At 36.0% G+C, this 18,460-nt stretch overlaps 1 protein-coding gene across 2 annotated transcripts in view; it reads left to right on the top strand.

Annotated features, from left to right (window-relative positions):
• Positions 1-18,460, top strand: part of TBCA (tubulin folding cofactor A) — an 84,234-nt gene that overhangs the window by 65,060 nt on the left and 714 nt on the right. For both annotated transcript variants that reach the window (XM_064596272.1, XM_045896928.3), the window contains one exon: positions 16,726-16,812. In XM_064596272.1, coding sequence (XP_064452342.1) covers positions 16,726-16,812 — 87 coding nt within the window. The remainder of the gene's footprint in view (positions 1-16,725; positions 16,813-18,460) is intronic.

Here is an 18,460-nt window from a genome sequence, read left to right as displayed (position 1 = left end):
GTCGTTAAGCGGCTGCCTTCGGCTCGGGTCATGGTCCCAGAGTCCTGGGATCGAGCACCGCATGGGGCTCCCTGCTCAGCCGGGGAGCCTGCTTCTCCCTCTGCCTCTCCCTGACGCTCCCTCTGCTTGTGCTCACTCTCTCTCTGTCAAATAAATAAATAAAATCTTAAAAAAAAAAAAAATCAGGGAAGCACAGGTTACATAGTTTGCCCACAGTCACAGAACCACCACGCAGTATAGCTAGGGTTTGAATACAGGAGTTCTGGGTCTAAAATTTGTACTCTTATCCATTAAGCTATCCTGCCTCTCCATTTTAAAAATGTATTAAATATAAAAATGGGGGCACCTGCCTGGCTTAGTGAGAAGAGCATGAATGTTGATCTCAGGGTTCTGAGTTTTAGCCCCACATAGTTTGTAGAAATTACTAAAAAAAAACCCTTAAAAATATTTAATATATAAATGGCCTAATCTTACATTAAGTGTATTTGTATTTAAATTTACAAATATTTTCCCCAAACTGATTTGAAGACCACCAAAATAAATATATATATTACAAGTGGCTTCTTCTGATTATTCTCATGACAAATATCAGTCTCCTTAGTACTGCACACAAGGCTCTTCTTAATTTTGGTACCTGCTTATCCAACCTTATCTCTTGCTATTCCCTCCCTGGATCTCTTAGGTCTTGCCTTTTTGTTTCCTGAACATGCTCTTTTCCTTTTTTTTTTTTTTAATTTTATTTTATTATGTTAATCACCATACATTACATCATTAGTTTTTGATATAGTGTGCTCTTTTCCTTTGCCTCTGACATACTGCATGTGTGTGAGATGCTCTTCCTACTTCTCCCACCTACCCTTTCCTTATTAATTCCTGTTTATCTGTTAAACATCCCCTACCCTCTACCTCAGTCTCCTTTGCTGAAACTCTCCCTTCCCCTCCCCCTGTGCTCATTGTCTCCTCCACCCCGTATTTGTGTGTGTGTGTGTGTGTGTGTTTTAACCATCAAGAGTTCCATCTGCAATCTCTAGGTCTTAAGTTCATACCGTCCTATAACTTCTCCATTTTTATGTCCACTCATTTATTCACTCAACAGATATTTATTGAATCCCCTGCTACTTGCAAATACTATTCTAGGCATTCTTTTAGGCATGGCATTAAAAAGAACAGCAAACCAGAAACAAAAAAACTAGAGTCCCTACTTACTTGACATTCATTCTAGTGCCAGTATCTCCCAATTTATATCTCTGGGCTTGACCATTCCAGACATATATATATTCAGCTAATCACCTACTTGGCATATTCTCTTGGGTGCCCAAAATAAAAATCTTGGTCTTCCCTCAAGCTAACCCACCTTCTCAGAACAAAAATCTGTTCCTTCTCTTGTTATCCCCCTTCAGTAAATGATATCTCCAGTCATCCAGATACCTAAAACCAAAAATTTAGTGGATCTCTTCTTGATGCTTTTCTCTTTTAATAACCATATCTAATATCCGCAAGTCCTGTTTCTTATTCCCTCTTTTTCTTTCCCTACTACGACTGCCCTTAATCCAGTCCACTCTCATCTTTTGCCTACGCTATTGCAAAAGCCTCCTAGTCAGCACACCTCTTTGTCTCTTGAAACCTCCATTCGCTCCCACAACAGCCAGATTGATCTCTAAAATGGTACATGAGATCATTTACTCCTTTACTTAAAATCCAGTGTGCAGTGCATGTAGAATAAAATCCAGGTAACACCAAGGAAAAGGAGAGTATAAACAAGCTTATACAGATTATATCTCAAGACTTCTTTTTTAAATCAGGACTCTGTGAACTCACAGTGGTTTTAATCATATAAGTTACGTTACAGATGATAATAGCGAACACTCAATCCAGACTTCATTCAACAGTGTTAATCATTTAAAATGGATTTTTTTTTCTTTTTTTTTTTTTAATTTTATTTATTTATCTTACAGAGAGATATAGCGAGAGAGGGAACACAAGCGGGGGAGTGGGAGAGGGAGAAGCAGGCTTCCCACTGAGCAGGGAGCCCAATGTGGGGCTCGATCCCAGGACCTGGGACCCTGACCTGAGCTGAAGGCAGACGCTTAACGACTGAGCCGCCTAGGCGCCCCAAATGGATTTTTCTGTAGACATTTGCTGTGTTGCAAAAGGAACACAGTGTCATCTGAAACATCCAGGAAGAAAACCTCATTTTGAGCTTCTAGGAGAGCCTGCCTTCCTCTATGTGTGGTATAGCAGAGGACATTTGTGTTTAAGATTTTCGTAAATTTTGGGCACCTGGGTGGCTCAGTTGGTTAAGTGACTGCCTTTGGCTCAGGGCATGATCTTGGAGTCGCGGGATCGAGTCCCGCATCGGGCTCTCTGCTCAGCAGGGAGTCCGCTTCTCCCTCTGACCCTCCCCCCTCTCATGTGTTCTCTCTCTCAAATAAATAAAATCTTTAAAAAAAAAAAAAAGATTTTCGTAAATTTTGAGAGGATTTGTAAACAGATTTGTAGATAGAGTATGTCTGCTGATATATTGACCGCTATGAACTGACTGCTCTTCATAAGGATTTACATATGGAATACAATTTTTTGATTCTTAAAATAATGATGGTTAAATGCTTTTTTATTTATTATTATTTTTTAAAGATTTTATTTATTTATTTGACAGAGAGAGACACAGCGAGAGAGGGAACCCAGGGAGGGGGAGTGGGAGAGGGAAAAGCAGGCTTCTCGTGGAGCAGGGAGCCCGAAGCGGGGCTTGATCCCAGGACCCTGGGACCATGATCTGAGCCGAAGGCAGACGCTTAACGACTGAGCCACCCAGGCACCCAAATGCTTTTTTAAATATGTACTTGTATAAATATTTATATCACTCTCTCACTTTAGCCCCTCTCTCACTTTAATGCCCTCTGTTGTTTTCCAGCATCTAGTAAGAAATAGTATGACATAGTATATGATTTTATTTCTTCCAGGTGCTTCTCAATCAGGCTTATTTTCCCAGATATGTAGCTTTTGACCTCAGTTAGTTTTTTCTTTGCCCTGTTCTTTTAATCACCAGTAATGTATTAAAAAACAGCCATATAGCTAGAATAGAAGTTGTAAGTTACCTGAATGGAGAATAAATGTGTTCTCTTTCTAAATAAAATTCTACAAATAATGTCACAGATTATCAGAGAATCTGTTTTATTTTAATATTTATATATTGATCATCTTTCAGTAAAGTCATTACTTTATAGGTAGGAATTAACTCTTCATTGAATCGTCTGTTCTAATAGTTATTTAAAAGTACTAGCCACTTAACTATATTATCATTGGATACATATACAGATGTAAAAAGGGGAAATTTTTTGTTTAAAAATCCTTTCCAGGGCACCTGGGTGGCTCAGTCAGTTAAGCATCCAACATTTGGTTTAGGTGCAGGTCATGATCTCATGGGTCGTGGGATTGAGCCCCGCCTCCAGCCCCATGCTCAGAGAGGGGAGTCTGCTTGAATATTCTCTCCCTCTGCCCCTTCCCCCACTCTTGTGCTCATGCATGCTCTTTTTTATCTCTCTCTCAAATAAATAAAATAAATCTTAAAAACCTTTCTACACTCAGCCATGTTAAAATTCTCTTTTGTCACAGTGGTCATGGTTTATAACATGATTTCTTAGATTCCTAGTCAACCTAGCACTTACCTTCGAAAATACTACCCCATGTCTAAATACAGAACAATAAATCTTTCTATTAGCTGCTGTTGTTAACCTGTAGTTTAGACAGTTGTCAGTTGCAGTTTTGTTTGTCTCAGGAAACCTTTTCTTTAACCCATCCTACATGCTTTTCTCAATTACCTTTCCCTAGCTTAGCTATACTGAGGCCAGCCATTCATGTTATATGCAACAAGAGTTGCTTTACCCAGAGCACTGCTTTATTCCTATATGCCTGGGACTTTAACGTTGGTGATAGGGTGATAGTTTTTTTACATGTTTGTGCCCCTCATAGAAAATATCAAGGAGGCCAAATGCTGCATTTTGTGGGTTCTTTACTCATCTCCCTGTATTACCTCCTCTTCTGAGCTAAATCCCCTCCTTAACCACCTCTCACCACCCTGGCTCTTTTCTCACGTGGGTCTATTTTGCTGTGGCTTTCATGGATCTTCTGAACACATTTATGGGGTGCCTGGGTGGCACATTCGGTTAAGTGTCCAACTCTTGGTTTTGGCGCAGGTCTTGATCTCAGGGTTGTAATCCCAGGATCGTGAGATTGAGCCCCACGTTGGGCTCCGAGGTCTGCAGGGGTTCTGCTTGGGATTCTGTCTTGCCCTCTGCCCCTCCTCCCCCACACCCACCCTCCCTCTCTCTCTCTCTCTTTCTAATAAATTTTTTTTAAAAAGTAATAATACACATTTATTATCCTATCAGTCCCTACCAAACTTCCTAACCTGTTTTTGTTGTCAAAATTGGCCTTTCCTAGATGAGGCCTAATTTTGGTTCTTGTAAACTAAGAAACTAGGCAGAAAGACCCTAAGAGGCCAAAATACAGTTAGTCAGAGTTATTCTGCTGTCCTTTTCTTTTTGGGCTAGATAATATAATGCAACCTTCAAATATTGCCCAAATTGATTTTAGTCCTCTGCTCATGATATCCCTCTTTTCTATTCTCCTCATCCCAATTAGAGATAGATACAGAGGATTTTGCCCTCAACCAGTGAAGATATTCTGGTCTTTTGTTTTTTTTAAACTTAATCTGCCACAGAAATGATTAAGAAGAATAATCACATGTATCCCTCTTATTTCACCTGAGGCATGACTCAATCTCTTATTTTCCAGAAGTAATATTAAAAAGACAGATTGGTACAATTTTCCCAATAAGGATGTACAGTTATTACATATAATTGCAGTGTTGTAAAAATTTGTCTTTTTGAGAAGGATGCACACACATTTTTTTGTGATTTACTTGAGGCATGAGTTAACATTCACAGTTGGATATTTCTTTTTCCTAAAACTGAAGGGGAAAATTTTTTTTAAGTATGTGGAAAGTAATAGGAAGCTTCAGTTTAAAAGAGGAATTTTATCAGGTGTCTTTTACAGGACTGATTCTACAAGAAACACCATATTTCTTTTATCAGTAATAAAAATATTACTTAAAATAACTTCTAGTGGTGCAAGAAAATATTATTGTCTCTTGTTACCTATACTCAGGTTTATAAATGTGCTCTGTTTATACACTTGTTTTGTGTTTTGTTACAGATTTACAGGAAGTTGCAGTTAGTGTTCAGGGAGGTCACACATACCCCTCACTATTCCTCCTACAATGTTAGTATCTTCTATAATTATAATTATAATATCCGGACCATGAAATTGACATTGGTACACCACAGAGCTTATTTATATTTCACTAGTTACACATGTACTCATTTGTGTGTATCTGTATATAGGTTTGTGTGTTTATGTACATAGTCCCATACAATTCTGTCACATGTAGAATGTGTAACTACCACTACAGTTAAGATGGAAAACCTTTCCACACAGAACTGCCTTTTGCTACCTCTTTGTAGCCCCTGTCTTCTCCATCCCTGAGTTCTAAGTAATTAATACTCTTTGAAGAATCATACAGTATGTAACCTTTTGAAGTTGGCTTTTTCCACTTAGCATAATTCCCTTGAGGTCCACTTAAGTCACTGAGTGTATCAACTTTGTTCTTTATTATTGCTGAGTAGTATTCCATGGTATGGATGTATCACAGTGTAACCATTGAAGAACATTGGGATTGTTTCCAGTTTGGGGCTCTTACAAAAAAACCTGCTATGAACATTCATAGACCATTTTTGCATGAACATAAATTTTCATCTTACTGGGATAAAAGCCCAAGAAATTGCTGTGTTGTATTAGTACATTTTTTGTTTTAAGAGAAACTGCTGAACTCTTTTCTGGGGTGGCTATACTATGTTCTTTTCCCACCAGTGATGTGTGAATGATTTGATTTCTCCACATCCTCACTATCCTTTGGTGTGATCACTGGTTTTCATTTTAGCATTTAGCCATCACCTACATGAGAGATGTATAGTGATGTCTGATTATGCTTTTAATTTTGATTTTCCTAATGGCTATAATGTTGATATCTTCTCATTTTGTTTATTTGTGTCTGTATATCCTCTTCAGTGAAATGTCTGTTCATATATTCTGCCCAGTTTTTTAAAAGTTTTTTATTAATGTAAGTTATCTCCACACCCAGTGTGGGGCTTGAACTCAACGACCCCGAGTTCAAGAGTCACACACTCTTCCCACTGAGCCAGCCAGGCATCCCTAAGATTTTATTTTTTTTTAGTAATCTCTGCACCCAACATGGGGCTTGAAATCACAACCCTGAGATCAAGAGTTGCATGCTCTACTGACTGAGCCATCTTCTGCCCACGTTTTAACGGGATTCTTTGTTCTTCCACTTTTCAGTTTTGAGAGTTCTTTGTATATTCTAGATAAATGCCCTTTGCTGGCTATGTGGTTTGCAAATATTTTCTCTTAGTCTGTAATTTGTCTTTTTAGCCTCTTAACAGGGTCTTTCACTGAGCAACACTTTTTAATTTTGAGAACATCTAATTTATGGCTCATATTTCCTTTTGTGAAGTATACTTTTTGGTCTCAAGTCTTAAGGCCTCTTTGCCTAGTTCTAGGTCCCAAAGATTTTCTGTTTTTTTTTCTAAAACGTCTATGGTTTTATGTTTTACATTTAAGGCTTTGATCAGTTTTGAGTTAATTTTTATTTAAGGGGTGAAGTTTAGTTTCAGATTCATTGATTCATCTTTTTGTCTATAGGAGCCTAGTTTGTCCAGCAATGTTTGTTGAAAAGATTATCCTTCCCCCCCATTGAACTGCTTTTATACCTTTGTCAAAAACCCATTGGACATATTTGTGTGGGTCTATTTTTGGTTTCTCTCTTTTGATGCATTAACCTGTGTGTATTCATTTACCAATACCACACTGTCTTGATTACTGTAGCTATAGAGAAAGCTTTAATTGTGAAAGAGTGAGTCCTCTCATTTTCTTTTTTTTATTGTTTTAGCTATTCTGTTTCCTTTGCCTTTCCATAAAAATTTTAAAATAACCTTGTCTATGTCTATAAAACACCTTGCTAAGATTTTGATAGGAATTGCATTAAACCTATACATCAGTTTGGGGGCACCTGGGTGGCTCAGTTGGTTAAGTGTCTGACTCTTGATCTCAGCTCAGGTCTTGATCTCAGGATCATGAGTTCAAGCCCCATGTTGGGCTCCACACTTGGGCATGGAGCCTACTTTAAAAACAAAACAAAAAAAACAAAAAAAACCCACAACACCTATATATCAATTTGGAGAGAATTGATATCTTTACTATGTCAAGTCTTCTAGTCAGTGAACGTGGTGAGTCTTTCTAATTTATTTAGGTCTGACTTCTTTCATCAGCATTTTGTAATTTTCAATGGATCCTGCGTATTTTGTTAGATTTATACCTCAGTATTTCATTTTCTTTGAAAATGTCATAAAATGGTATTGTTTTTAGCTTTGGTTTCCACATATTTTGCTATTAGATATGGAAGTGCATTTAGTTTTTTGTGTGTTGATCTTGTAACCTGTGACCTTGTTGAACTCGCTAGTGTGTAAGAGTTTTTTGTAGATTCTGTCTGGTTTTCTACGTAAATACTCATATCATTTCTAAATAGAGACAGTTTATTTCTTTTTAACCTGTATGTCTTATTTCTTTTTCTTACCTGATTGTTCTGGCTAAGGCTTACAGTACTGTATTGAATAAGAGTGGTGAGAGTGGACATCTCACCTATTCCTAATCTTAGGGAGGTAGCATTCAGTTTTTTATCATTAAGTATAATGTCAGCTGTACATTTTTGGTAAATAGTGTTTTTCAAGTTGAGGAAGTTCTTTATTTCTAGTTTGCTGAGTGTTTTTGTCATGAATGGGTATTTTGGGTTTTGTCGCATGCTTTTTCTGTGTCTCATTTGATAAGACCATATGAATTTTCTTCTTTGGCCTATTGATATTGTGGATTACATGGACTGATTTTTTTTAAATGTTGAACCAGTCCTGTATTATATCTGCTTGATCACTTGATTGTGGTGTGTAATTCTTTTCATACATTGTTGGAGTCAATTTACTAATACTTTGTTGAGGATTTTACATCTAAGTTTATGGTCTGCAGTTTTCTTTTTTTATACTGTCTTTGTCTGGTTCTGGTATCAGGTTAATGCTCCCCTCATAAAATTAATTGGAACATGTTCCCTCTTCTCTTTCTTGAAGTATTGGTGTAAAATTAGTTTCCGTTCTTTAAATATTTGATAAAATTGTCCAGTGGAACCATCAAGGCTTGGAGAGTTCTATTTCATGATCTTTTTAATTACAAATTCAATTCCTTTCATGATTGTAGAACTATTTGGGTTATCATTTGAGTTTTTGTGCTTTGTAGTTTTTAAGGAATTGGTTCATTTCTTCTAAGTGGTGAATCCATGAGCATTATGAACAGTATTATAAAATTATTCATGGTTTTTTAAATTTTCCTTTCAATTTGCTAGTATTTTGTTGAGAATTTTTGCATCCATGTTCATCAGGGATATTGGTGTGTACTTTTCCTTTTTAGTGGGGTCTCTGCTTTTGGAATCAAGGTAATGCTGGCCTTATAGAATGAGTTTTCCTTCCATTTCTATTTCTTGGAACAGTTTCAGAAGAATAGGTATATTAACTCTTCTTTAAATGTTTGGTAGAATTCCCCTGGGAAGCCATCTGGCCCTGGACTCTTGTTTGTTGGGAGAGTTTTGATTACTGCTTCAATTTCCTTGCTGGTTATGGGTCTGCTCAGGTTTTCTATTTCTTCCTGTTTCTGTTTCGGTAGTTTATACATCTCTAGGAATGCATCCATTTCTTCCAGATTGCTTAATTTGTTGCCATATAGTTGCTCATAATATGTTCTTATAATTGTTTGTATTCCTTTGGTGTTGGGTATGATCTGTCCTCTTCCATTCATGATTTTATTTATTTATTTATTTGGGTCCTTTCTTTTTTCTTTTTGGTAAGTCTCACCAGGGGTTTATCAATGTTATTAATTCTTTCAAAGAACCAGCTCCTAGTTTTGTTGATCTGTTCTACTGTTTGGTTTTTCTATATCATTTATTTTTGCTTGAGTCTTTATTATTTCTCTTCTCCTGCTGGGTTTTAGGCTTTATTTGCTCTTCTTTTTCCAGCTCCTGTAGGTGTAAGGTTAGGTCATGCATTTGAGACTATTCTTGCTTCTTGAGGAAGGCCTGTATTGCTATATACTTTCTTCTTATGTCTGCCTTTGCTGCATCCCAAAGGTTTTGGACTTTCAATTTGTTGTCATTTTCATTTGCTTCTGTGTAGTTTTTTATTTCTTCTTTAATATAACATCCTACTAATTTCTTTAGTAGGATGTTCTTTAACCTCCATTATTTGCAGTCTTCCCTAATTTTTTCTTGTGGTTGACTTCAAATTTCATAGTATTATGGTCTGAAAGTATGCATGGTATGATCTCAGTCTTTTTGTACTGATTGAAGCTCGATTTGTGACTCAGTATATGATCTTTCCTGGAGAATGTTCCATGTGCACTAGAAAAGAATGTGGATTCTGCTGCTTTAGGATGAAATGTTCTGAATATATCTGTTAATTCCATGTGGTTTCAGTGTGTGATTCAAAGCCATTGTTTCCTTGTTGATCTTCTGTTTAGATAATCAGTCCATTGCTGTGAGTGGGGTGTTAAAGTCCCCTACTCTTATTGTATTATTATCAATGAGTTTCTTTAAGTTTGTTATTAATTGATTTATATATTTGGCTGTGCCCAAGTTGGGGGCATAAATATTTACAACTGTTAGATCTTCTTGTTAAATAGACCCCTTTATTATGATACAGTGCCCTTCTTCATCTCTTAGTACAGTCTTTCATTTAAAATCTAGTTTGTCTGATTAAGTATGGCTACTCCAGCTTTCTTTTGATGTCCATTAGCATGATAGATGGTTCTCCTCCCCCTCACTTTCAATCTGGAGGTGTCTTTGGGTCTAAAATGAGTCTCTTGTGAGCAGCATATCAGTGGGTCTTTTTTTTTTTTAATCCATTCTGATACCCTATGTGTTTTGATTAGAGCATTTAGTCCATTTACATTCACAGTAATGGGTGATAGATATGAATTTAGTGCCATTGTATTACCTGTAAAGTCGCTATTCCTGTAGATTGTCTCTGTTCCTTCCTAGTCTTTGTTGATTGTGGTCCCTCTTTCCCACTCAAAGGGTCTCCTTTAATATTTCTTGCAGAAATATTAGTGTGTTCACTAATGGTTTAGTGTTCATGAACTCCTTTAGTTTTTGCTTGTCCTGGAAACTCTATCTCTCCTTCTATTCTGAATGACAGCCTTGTTGGATAACATTTTTGGCTGCATATGTTTCCCATTCAGCATGTTGAATGTATCATGCCACTGTCTTCTGGCCTCCCAAATTTCTGTGGACATGTCTGCTGCTAACCTTATGTCTACCCTTGTAGGCTAAAGACCTTTTATTGCTAGCTGCTTTCAGAATTCTCTCTTTATCTTTTGTATTTTGCAGGTTTCACTATGATATGTCTTGGTGTTGACCTGTTTTTGTTGATTTTGAGGGGAGTTCTCTGTGCCTCTTGGACTTGAATGCCTCCCTGATTCCTTCTGCAGATTAGGGAAGTTCTCAGCTATAATTTGTTCAAATAAACCTTCTGCTACTTTTTCCCACTCTTCCTCTTCTGGGACTCTTATGATATGGATATTATTGTGCTTTGTGGAATCGTTGAGTTCCCTAAGTCTGTATTTGTGATCTACTAGTTTTCTTTCCCTCTTCTTTTCAGCTTCTTTATGTTCCATAATTTTGTCTTCTATATCACCTATTTGTTCCTCTGCTTCTTCCATTCCTGTTGTGATTACATCCAGTCAGTTCTGCATCTCAGTTAAGCATTTTTTATTTCAGCCTGACCAGTTTTTAGGTCTTTTATCTCTGCAGCAAGGGTGTCTCTGGTGTTTTCTATGCTTTTTTTCAAACCCATAATATTCTTATGACTCTTGTTCTGAATTCTTGTTCAGATATATTGCTTATATCTGTTTTGAGTAAATCCCTGGCTGTGGTTTCTTCTTGATCTTTCTTTTGGGAAAAATTCCTCCATCTTGTCATTTTGTCTAGGTTTCTGTCTTTGTGTTATGAAAGTTTGTTCTTATTCCACTCTTGAGAGTATTGGTATATTAAGAAGGGGTCCTACACTGTCTAGGGCCTGGCGCTTCAGGAAGTGTTTCTGGTGTATGCTCTGTGCACTCTGCTGTTGTGTTTTGGCTGCAAGGGTTCCTCTTTGCTCTCAGTGGGGAGTGTTTGGACCTTTAAGTGTGCTTTGATTTATTTGTGAAAATAAGCCTGCCACATCAGGGCGCCTGGGTGGCTCAGTCGTTAAGCGTCTGCCTTCGGCTCAGGTCATGATCCCAGGGTCCTGGGATCGAGCCCCACATTGGGCTCCCTGCTTGGCGGGAAGCCTGCTTCTCCCTCTCCCACTCCCCCTGCTTGTGTTCCCTCTGTCGCTGTGTCTCTCTGTCAAATAAATAAATAAAATCTTTAAAAAAAAAAAAAGTCTGCCACATTCTCTCCCTCTAATTGTGCAGATTGTTCTCTTAATCCTCAGATCGATTTCCTAGGTATTCAAAATAATTGGATGTTGATCTAGCTGTGTTTGAGGGACAAGGCAAGCCCAGAGTCCCCCTACTGCTCCACCATCTTAACTCAATTCTCTGGTTTTTTTCCTTTAATACTTGCAAGATCTGGAGAAATAAGATCTTTTTTTGTTACTGGTAGTACTGATTTGTGCCTTCTCACTTTATGTTTGTCAATCTTACTAGAAATTTATCAGTTTTTTAAAACCTCAGCTCTTATTTCATTGAGTTTTTTTCTGTCATTGATTTATGATCTTATTTTTATTATTCCCTTCTGCTTGTTTTGGGTTTATTTTGCTCTTCTTTTTCTAGGTTTCTGAAGTAAGAACTTAGATTTTTAAATTGAGATCTTTGCTCTTTCCTAACATGAGCATTTACTGCTATAAATTTCCCTCTCAGCACTGCTTTAACTGAATCCTACAACATTTGACATGGTATATTTTCATTCTCGTTTATCTCTGTATTTCTCTTTTTCTTTTGAGACTTCCTTACTGACTCATGGGTTATTTACAAATATGTTGTTTAATTTCTAAGTGGTTTGAAGATTTTCCTGCTGTATTTTTGTTATTGATTTCTACTTTTGTTTCATTATAGTCATACATGCACTAGGTATTATTTCAATTCTTTTATTTAATATTTAAATTTGTTGAGATTTTTGTTTGGTTTTTTGTTGTTGTTGTTTGACCCAGGCTATGGTATATGGCAATGAATGTTTTTGGGTTTTTGTTGTTGTTGTTGTTTTTTAAGATTTATTTATTTGAGAGAGAGAGTGCGCTTGCAAGTTGGGGGAGGGGCAGAGGGAGAGACTCTTTCAGGCAGACTCCACACTGAGCATGTAGCCTAACACAGGGCTCAATCCCACAGCCCATGAGATCATGACCTGAGCTGAAGTCAAGAGTCGGATGTTTAGCCAGCTGAGCCACCCAGGGGCCCCTGCAATGAAGGTTTCACGGGTGCTTGAAAAGTATTTGTATTTTCCTTTCTTAGGCAGAGTGTTCTATAGGTGTCATTTAGATCTTATTGGTTGATGGCATTATTCAGTTCTTTTATATCTTTGCTGATTTTTTTGTCTAATACTTCTACCACTTGTGCCAGAGTGAGGTATTGAAATCCCCAGCTATATGTGTGGTTTTCTCTTTCCTTTTAGCTTTATCAGTTTTTGTGTTATGTATTTTGAAGCTCTCTTGTTTAGTGCATCCACATTTAAGGATCACCATATTTTTTTCTTGGTGAATTGGTCATTTTATTATTATGTAACATTCCTCTTGGTCTCTAATAATTTTTTTTTTTTGCTCTGAAGTCTGTCCAATATTAATATAGTCACTTTTTTTAAAAAAATGTTTGCATGATACAACTCTCTGTTTCATTTTGTTTGAAGTGGGTTTCTTGTAGGCAACATATAGTTGGGTCCAATCTATGACTCTCTGTCTTTGAACTGGTGGATTTAGACCATTTATAAAACTTAAAATAATTATTGACATCTTAGGGTTTACGGGCCCAGACTATTTTTTACTCATAGAATTCATTATATATCCTTATTCATTCAGCAATAACCACAAAACATAAGTCAGGTTCCTTCCATCCTTCTTTCCTTCCTATCTTCCTTCCATCCATCCTTCAGAGCTTCTCACAGCATGACAGCTGGGTCCTGAGAGAAGCATTTCCAAAATGTAAGCATTTCAGGAGGCCCATGTGGAAACTGTAAGCCTTCTAAAGACTTAGCCTCGGGTCTTAAGTTCTAGAAAGTCACTTCTGCCACATTCTGTTGGTCACAGGCCCAACCCAAATGTAGTGTGGGAGGCAACTACACAAGAGCAGGATCACTGAAGGCCTTCTTAGAGTCTGGCTACCACTATCACTCATTCATATGCTAGAGTTGAAATCAGAGTCATGGGTATAACTCAGACCGTATCAACTAGCTAGTCACTCTGAGACTCAACTTTCTCATTTGTAAATTGAGGAGCCTGCAGTAGATGACCACTTAGGTCCCTTCTGACTCTATGATTCTTCATTTGTTTCTCAGAGTGTCTTTATATCTTTTTTCCCCTGCCTTACTGAGGTATAGTTGACAGTCTAAAATTGTGTATATTTAAATTTATGCAACTTGATGATTTGATAAATGTATACTTTGTGAAATATTGACCATAACCAGGCTACTTGACATATCCATCACCTTACATAGTTACCATTTTCTTTCTCTTCAGATGGATTTCTTAACGTGTTTATTAACATATTACTATTTTACCTCTGTGTAAAAGGAGACTTAAGCATTGTTACAGTAATCTCTGAACTACTCTAAAGCTCAGTTTGGCAAACTAATGCAGTTACCATTGGTTCCAGAGGTAGCCAATATTCAATATTAGAGTGCCTATAGATTATTTTAGCTATAGTGAATGGATCATTAAAGAAGCTAGAAATCTTATCTCAGTTGAGCAGTAGCAAAGCAACTTAACATTGGCCAGATTATTTCACAGAACTCTTCTTTCTGAAAAAAATGAAAATCTGCCAATTAGGGCTTTTCCCTTCCAACTTATATACATTTGATTATAAAGGTAATCAATCAGATTTTAGTTTGTAATTTATCTATTGTTATAAATTGAGCCTTGCTAAGCCTACCCAAACTTCCATTTTACCTGAATAACTTTCCCCCCCAAAAATCATAACTTGTTTTAAAAATAGTAAGACGTGAGTAGGACCACATCCTGTTGTTTTACCTAAGGTTCCTTGTACCTCCCAATCTGTGCCAATATCCTGACTTAAACTCAGTCTTGTCATAGTCAGCATTAGAATAAACTGAGAGTTTATTCAGATATTTTAGACAGAGTCCCCATTCATTTGAGTGACTCCTTCCCAAGGGGAACACTTTGAAAGATAATACTCATTTACTTTAGTTCAGGTATTTTGAGGGGTTTCTTTACTATATACTCACACGTTATATATGGTCTTTTAAAATTATTCCTGACAGTTGTAATTCACTGTTATGAGGTAAAGTATATGTGGTTTATGGATTTCACATCATAGTCATCAATGTACTGTATGCCTTTGGCTCCCAGTGGCATAGTCTTCTTGAAGCTGTGTCAAATGTTTATTTTCTTGTTTATGCTCCTATACTGGAATGGGGGACAGAAACCTTCTTTTATTCATCTTTGCATCCCCTGTACTTGGCATCCTATAGATACACAGTAAGCTTATTGAATGAGTTGGGGCTGGTATATGGGAGAGACTGATCTTTGGCCCTAATTACATCATAGTCCTGTATTGATAGATTAAATGAGGATTCTTGCTCTATGATAATGGATAGAATAATAATGAATGGAAGATATTTTGGGCAGCATTGCTTAAAATTCATTTCATTGACAATACTAAAGCTTTCAAAAAACTTTTTACAAGTATACATTTTGACTTACCATGCTTTTGATCTTACTCTTCGTATTCATTTCATCTTGTTTAATTCCTATAAGCTATTCTCAAGGGAGGTCCATAAGGAAGAAATACGAATCCTGTATCCAGTGAAATGCGCCTCTCACTGATTTTTCACATGTATTCATACTAACCAGATACATAAAAATAATACATAAAAACAGTGATTAAATATCTAGGTATAGTATGATTAGCAGTGAAGTAAAGTCATGATCCTGTGTCTAAAGTTTTCATCCAGTGTCTTGTTAGTAAAAGAAGTTCACCAATGGGTTTTCACCTGAGAAAATAGATGTGGATAGAGAGCATCCTTGTGTATTATGATTCTGATTTTTTTTTTTTTACAATGTGAGTTATTACAAAACTATTAGGGAAAGGAAGAACGTACTGGGACTTAATAAAGTTTCTATTAAAATATAATATGATTACCATTAAGTTATGTCTTTCCTTTTTATTTTATGTGAGCTAAGGTAATAAAGCTTATTAGTAAAAGTTCGGAATTTATACCCATTTAACCAAAGGTATTTGACCAAACACTATGGAGATAAATGTTTAAATGATCTTTGTGTCTCTGAGAATAGTTTAAGGAGATAAAGCTTCCTACCACCTTAGGAAAAAGACTGATTTGAGGGACAACATCTGACACTAATTTATTTACCCTCCTACTGATTGGTTTCTCAGTGATTGATTTGATTTTTTCTTTTATGTTTTGATATTTTACAGTTCAGCTTTGAATGATGTATTTTAAGTCCAGAAATACCATCCAGAATAAATATTCTTGGGTTTAATTTTGTTGTATCTGTCTTCAGGAGGAATAGGCAGAAGTTAGATTCAGACGGTGCCAGGCTTGTAATTTGGCTCAAAGTGCATGGGGAGAATAATCTCTCTCCTAAAATGAAGCACAAGGATAAGTAATAACTTTTTATGCATGATAAGCATCAAAAATATGAACCTGCTGGTCTTTGCTTTTCATTTTTCTTTACCTCTGTCTTTCAGTGAGAACCTCCTGCAGTGTGCACATGATGTGATCAATAACTCAATAACTTTTTTCATGCAGTAATTATCTCCATGTGATATTATCTGAACACTGTTTTTCTTTAGTACTCAGAAGATGCAGGAGATATTTATATAACCAGCTGATCTCATTTTGGATAAAGGTGCTTTGTGACAGCAGGAAAAATAGTTTATTTTAAATAGCCTTTTTAAATAAATGCTCTATGAAAAGCTTTTCCAGTTAATTTTCACTTAGCATGAGAGGGTGATTACCAAACAGTTTAAAACTTGTACTTTGAATATTTAACAGTACGATAGTCATTCTTTCTAACTTCTAATAATCACAATTTAAATTAAAATATCGAACTTTTTTTTCAGATTTCATACATTCCTATTTGAATTTTTTTTTTTTTTATGAGGAATTCTTAATCTCAGGAAACAAACTGAGGGTTGCTGGAGTGGTAGGGGGTGGGAGGGATGGGGTGGCTGGGCGATATTCGAACTATTTTTAAAAAATATTGAACTACTTAACATACCTATAATTTTTTCCTGATTCCTCTAACTCATTTTAGATATTTACAGAGGGGTGAGCTAAACACATAAGTTCTACTATCTCTGCTTGTCTCACGGAGATTTTCATTATAGGCAGAGATCCTGCAAGAGTCCCGGATGATGATCCCAGATTGCCAGCGCAGGTTGGAAGCAGCACATACTGATCTTCTGCAGTTATTAGTAAGTAAATTCTTCTCTGTGTTCTGTTTAAATGTTCTTTCAGTCTAATACATGGAAGGCCAAAATCTTAAGTATTCAACGCTGTAAACTAGTTAGGGACATATTTTGTTCACTTGCCCTGTGTATCAGTATATTTTAAAATAATTGTTAGAGATTAAATTGTGTTTTCATTAACCTCCAGTAGAAGTACTATAATGAGCATGTTTATTCTGTTTATTTAAACTCAGTTAATTAAATATATTTGAGTTATTATGGTAGATATTCAGAACACTGACATTGTCCAGCAGTATCTTGAAATATTGAGTATTTATACATACAGATCTTTTTTTGGCACATTAAAGATAAGTAGACTATTTAAAATTTTAAAAGTCCAAATGTTTCAAATGATTTGGGCCCTTATGAAAAGGATCTGGAATTCTTTTAGAGTCAAACTTCACTCAGTTTGAGAGGAAAAAACACCTTGTCATATAGGCAGTGCTTTCATATTTACTTGGAGCTGGATAACACTGTTACCGTACTTGCTAATAAAATGCCTTGTGATACAATGGCAGAATCATTTTATAAAAGATTCTAAAAACAATTAAAAGTCCTCTTATTTCTTTCTTAACAGAGATAACTGCATAATACTATATTCAAGCCAGTTGTTCTTGCTGTTTGATGGTAATTTGGTGGATTCTAACATTTCCTTTACTAATCTCATTTTATGTTTCTGTTTCTTGAGCTAATATTAACTAGCTACTAGCTGTCTCATGATTCATAGTTGTGCCTTCTATAACAAAAATCTTATGAGGCTTTCTCAGGATGATTATATGTATTCTTTGAAAAAGGATGACATTTGTTTTCCCACCAAAATAATATTAGGACTATATCTGTAAGAAAAAACAAAGAGAGATATGTTCACATTTTACTTGAATTTTGACACAGAACTCCATATTTAGATATAGGAACCTTTTAAAGTCAGGATAACTCTCCTTCACAGCCAAAAATAAAGCTGTGGTTTTGAAATAAAAGATAGAAATAATTACTATATTAAAATACTGAGACAGCACACCATTTTTATTTCCTGACAGCTTAAACGCTTTTTTCTCTCATGAATCTAGTAGCTGAAAAGGTAATAGAAATTGCTTGAAAAAAATAATACTGTCTTTGGATGATGTATTTGTGTGTATGGATGTATTCAACAATATTTCTACCCTCAAAGAGCTTACACTTAGTAACAGAGAACAGAGACATGTTTAGGTGTAATACAGAGGTTTAAGAAATTTTTGCCTATAGTCTGAGGTAAGCAAATTCTCACTCCTTTTGCTTTAAATTTTCATATTAAAGAAACACACATACTTTATTCCCTCTGCTCTGTAACTGTATATCTCCAGCTTTTATTGACCTGACATGAATAACTGATCATAGCTTTACTTGCTTAAGTAAAAATCAAACAAAAGTTCATATGCAGAATAACTTAGATGATATTATTTCCTTTATTTCTTAGCATAGTAGTATATTAGTAAGAGCTTCATGTATAAAGTATCAAGGAAAAACTCAGTCTTTAAATACAAAAAAATAAAAGGTGTTAGCATTTTGTTTCCTTGTAGTATGATACATAATATTCATTAATAAGCAGACAGTTCAGTTTTCTGATTCAGAGATTATA

This window comes from Mirounga angustirostris, unplaced genomic scaffold (assembly GCF_029215605.1).
Source record: "Mirounga angustirostris isolate CCGP_5_RB_7025 unplaced genomic scaffold, mMirAng1.0.hap1 SCAF_7, whole genome shotgun sequence".
Classification (NCBI taxonomy): Eukaryota; Metazoa; Chordata; class Mammalia; order Carnivora; family Phocidae; genus Mirounga; species Mirounga angustirostris.
The sequence above is the reverse complement of the archived record's forward strand: the minus strand, read 5'-3'. Positions and strand labels throughout refer to the sequence as shown.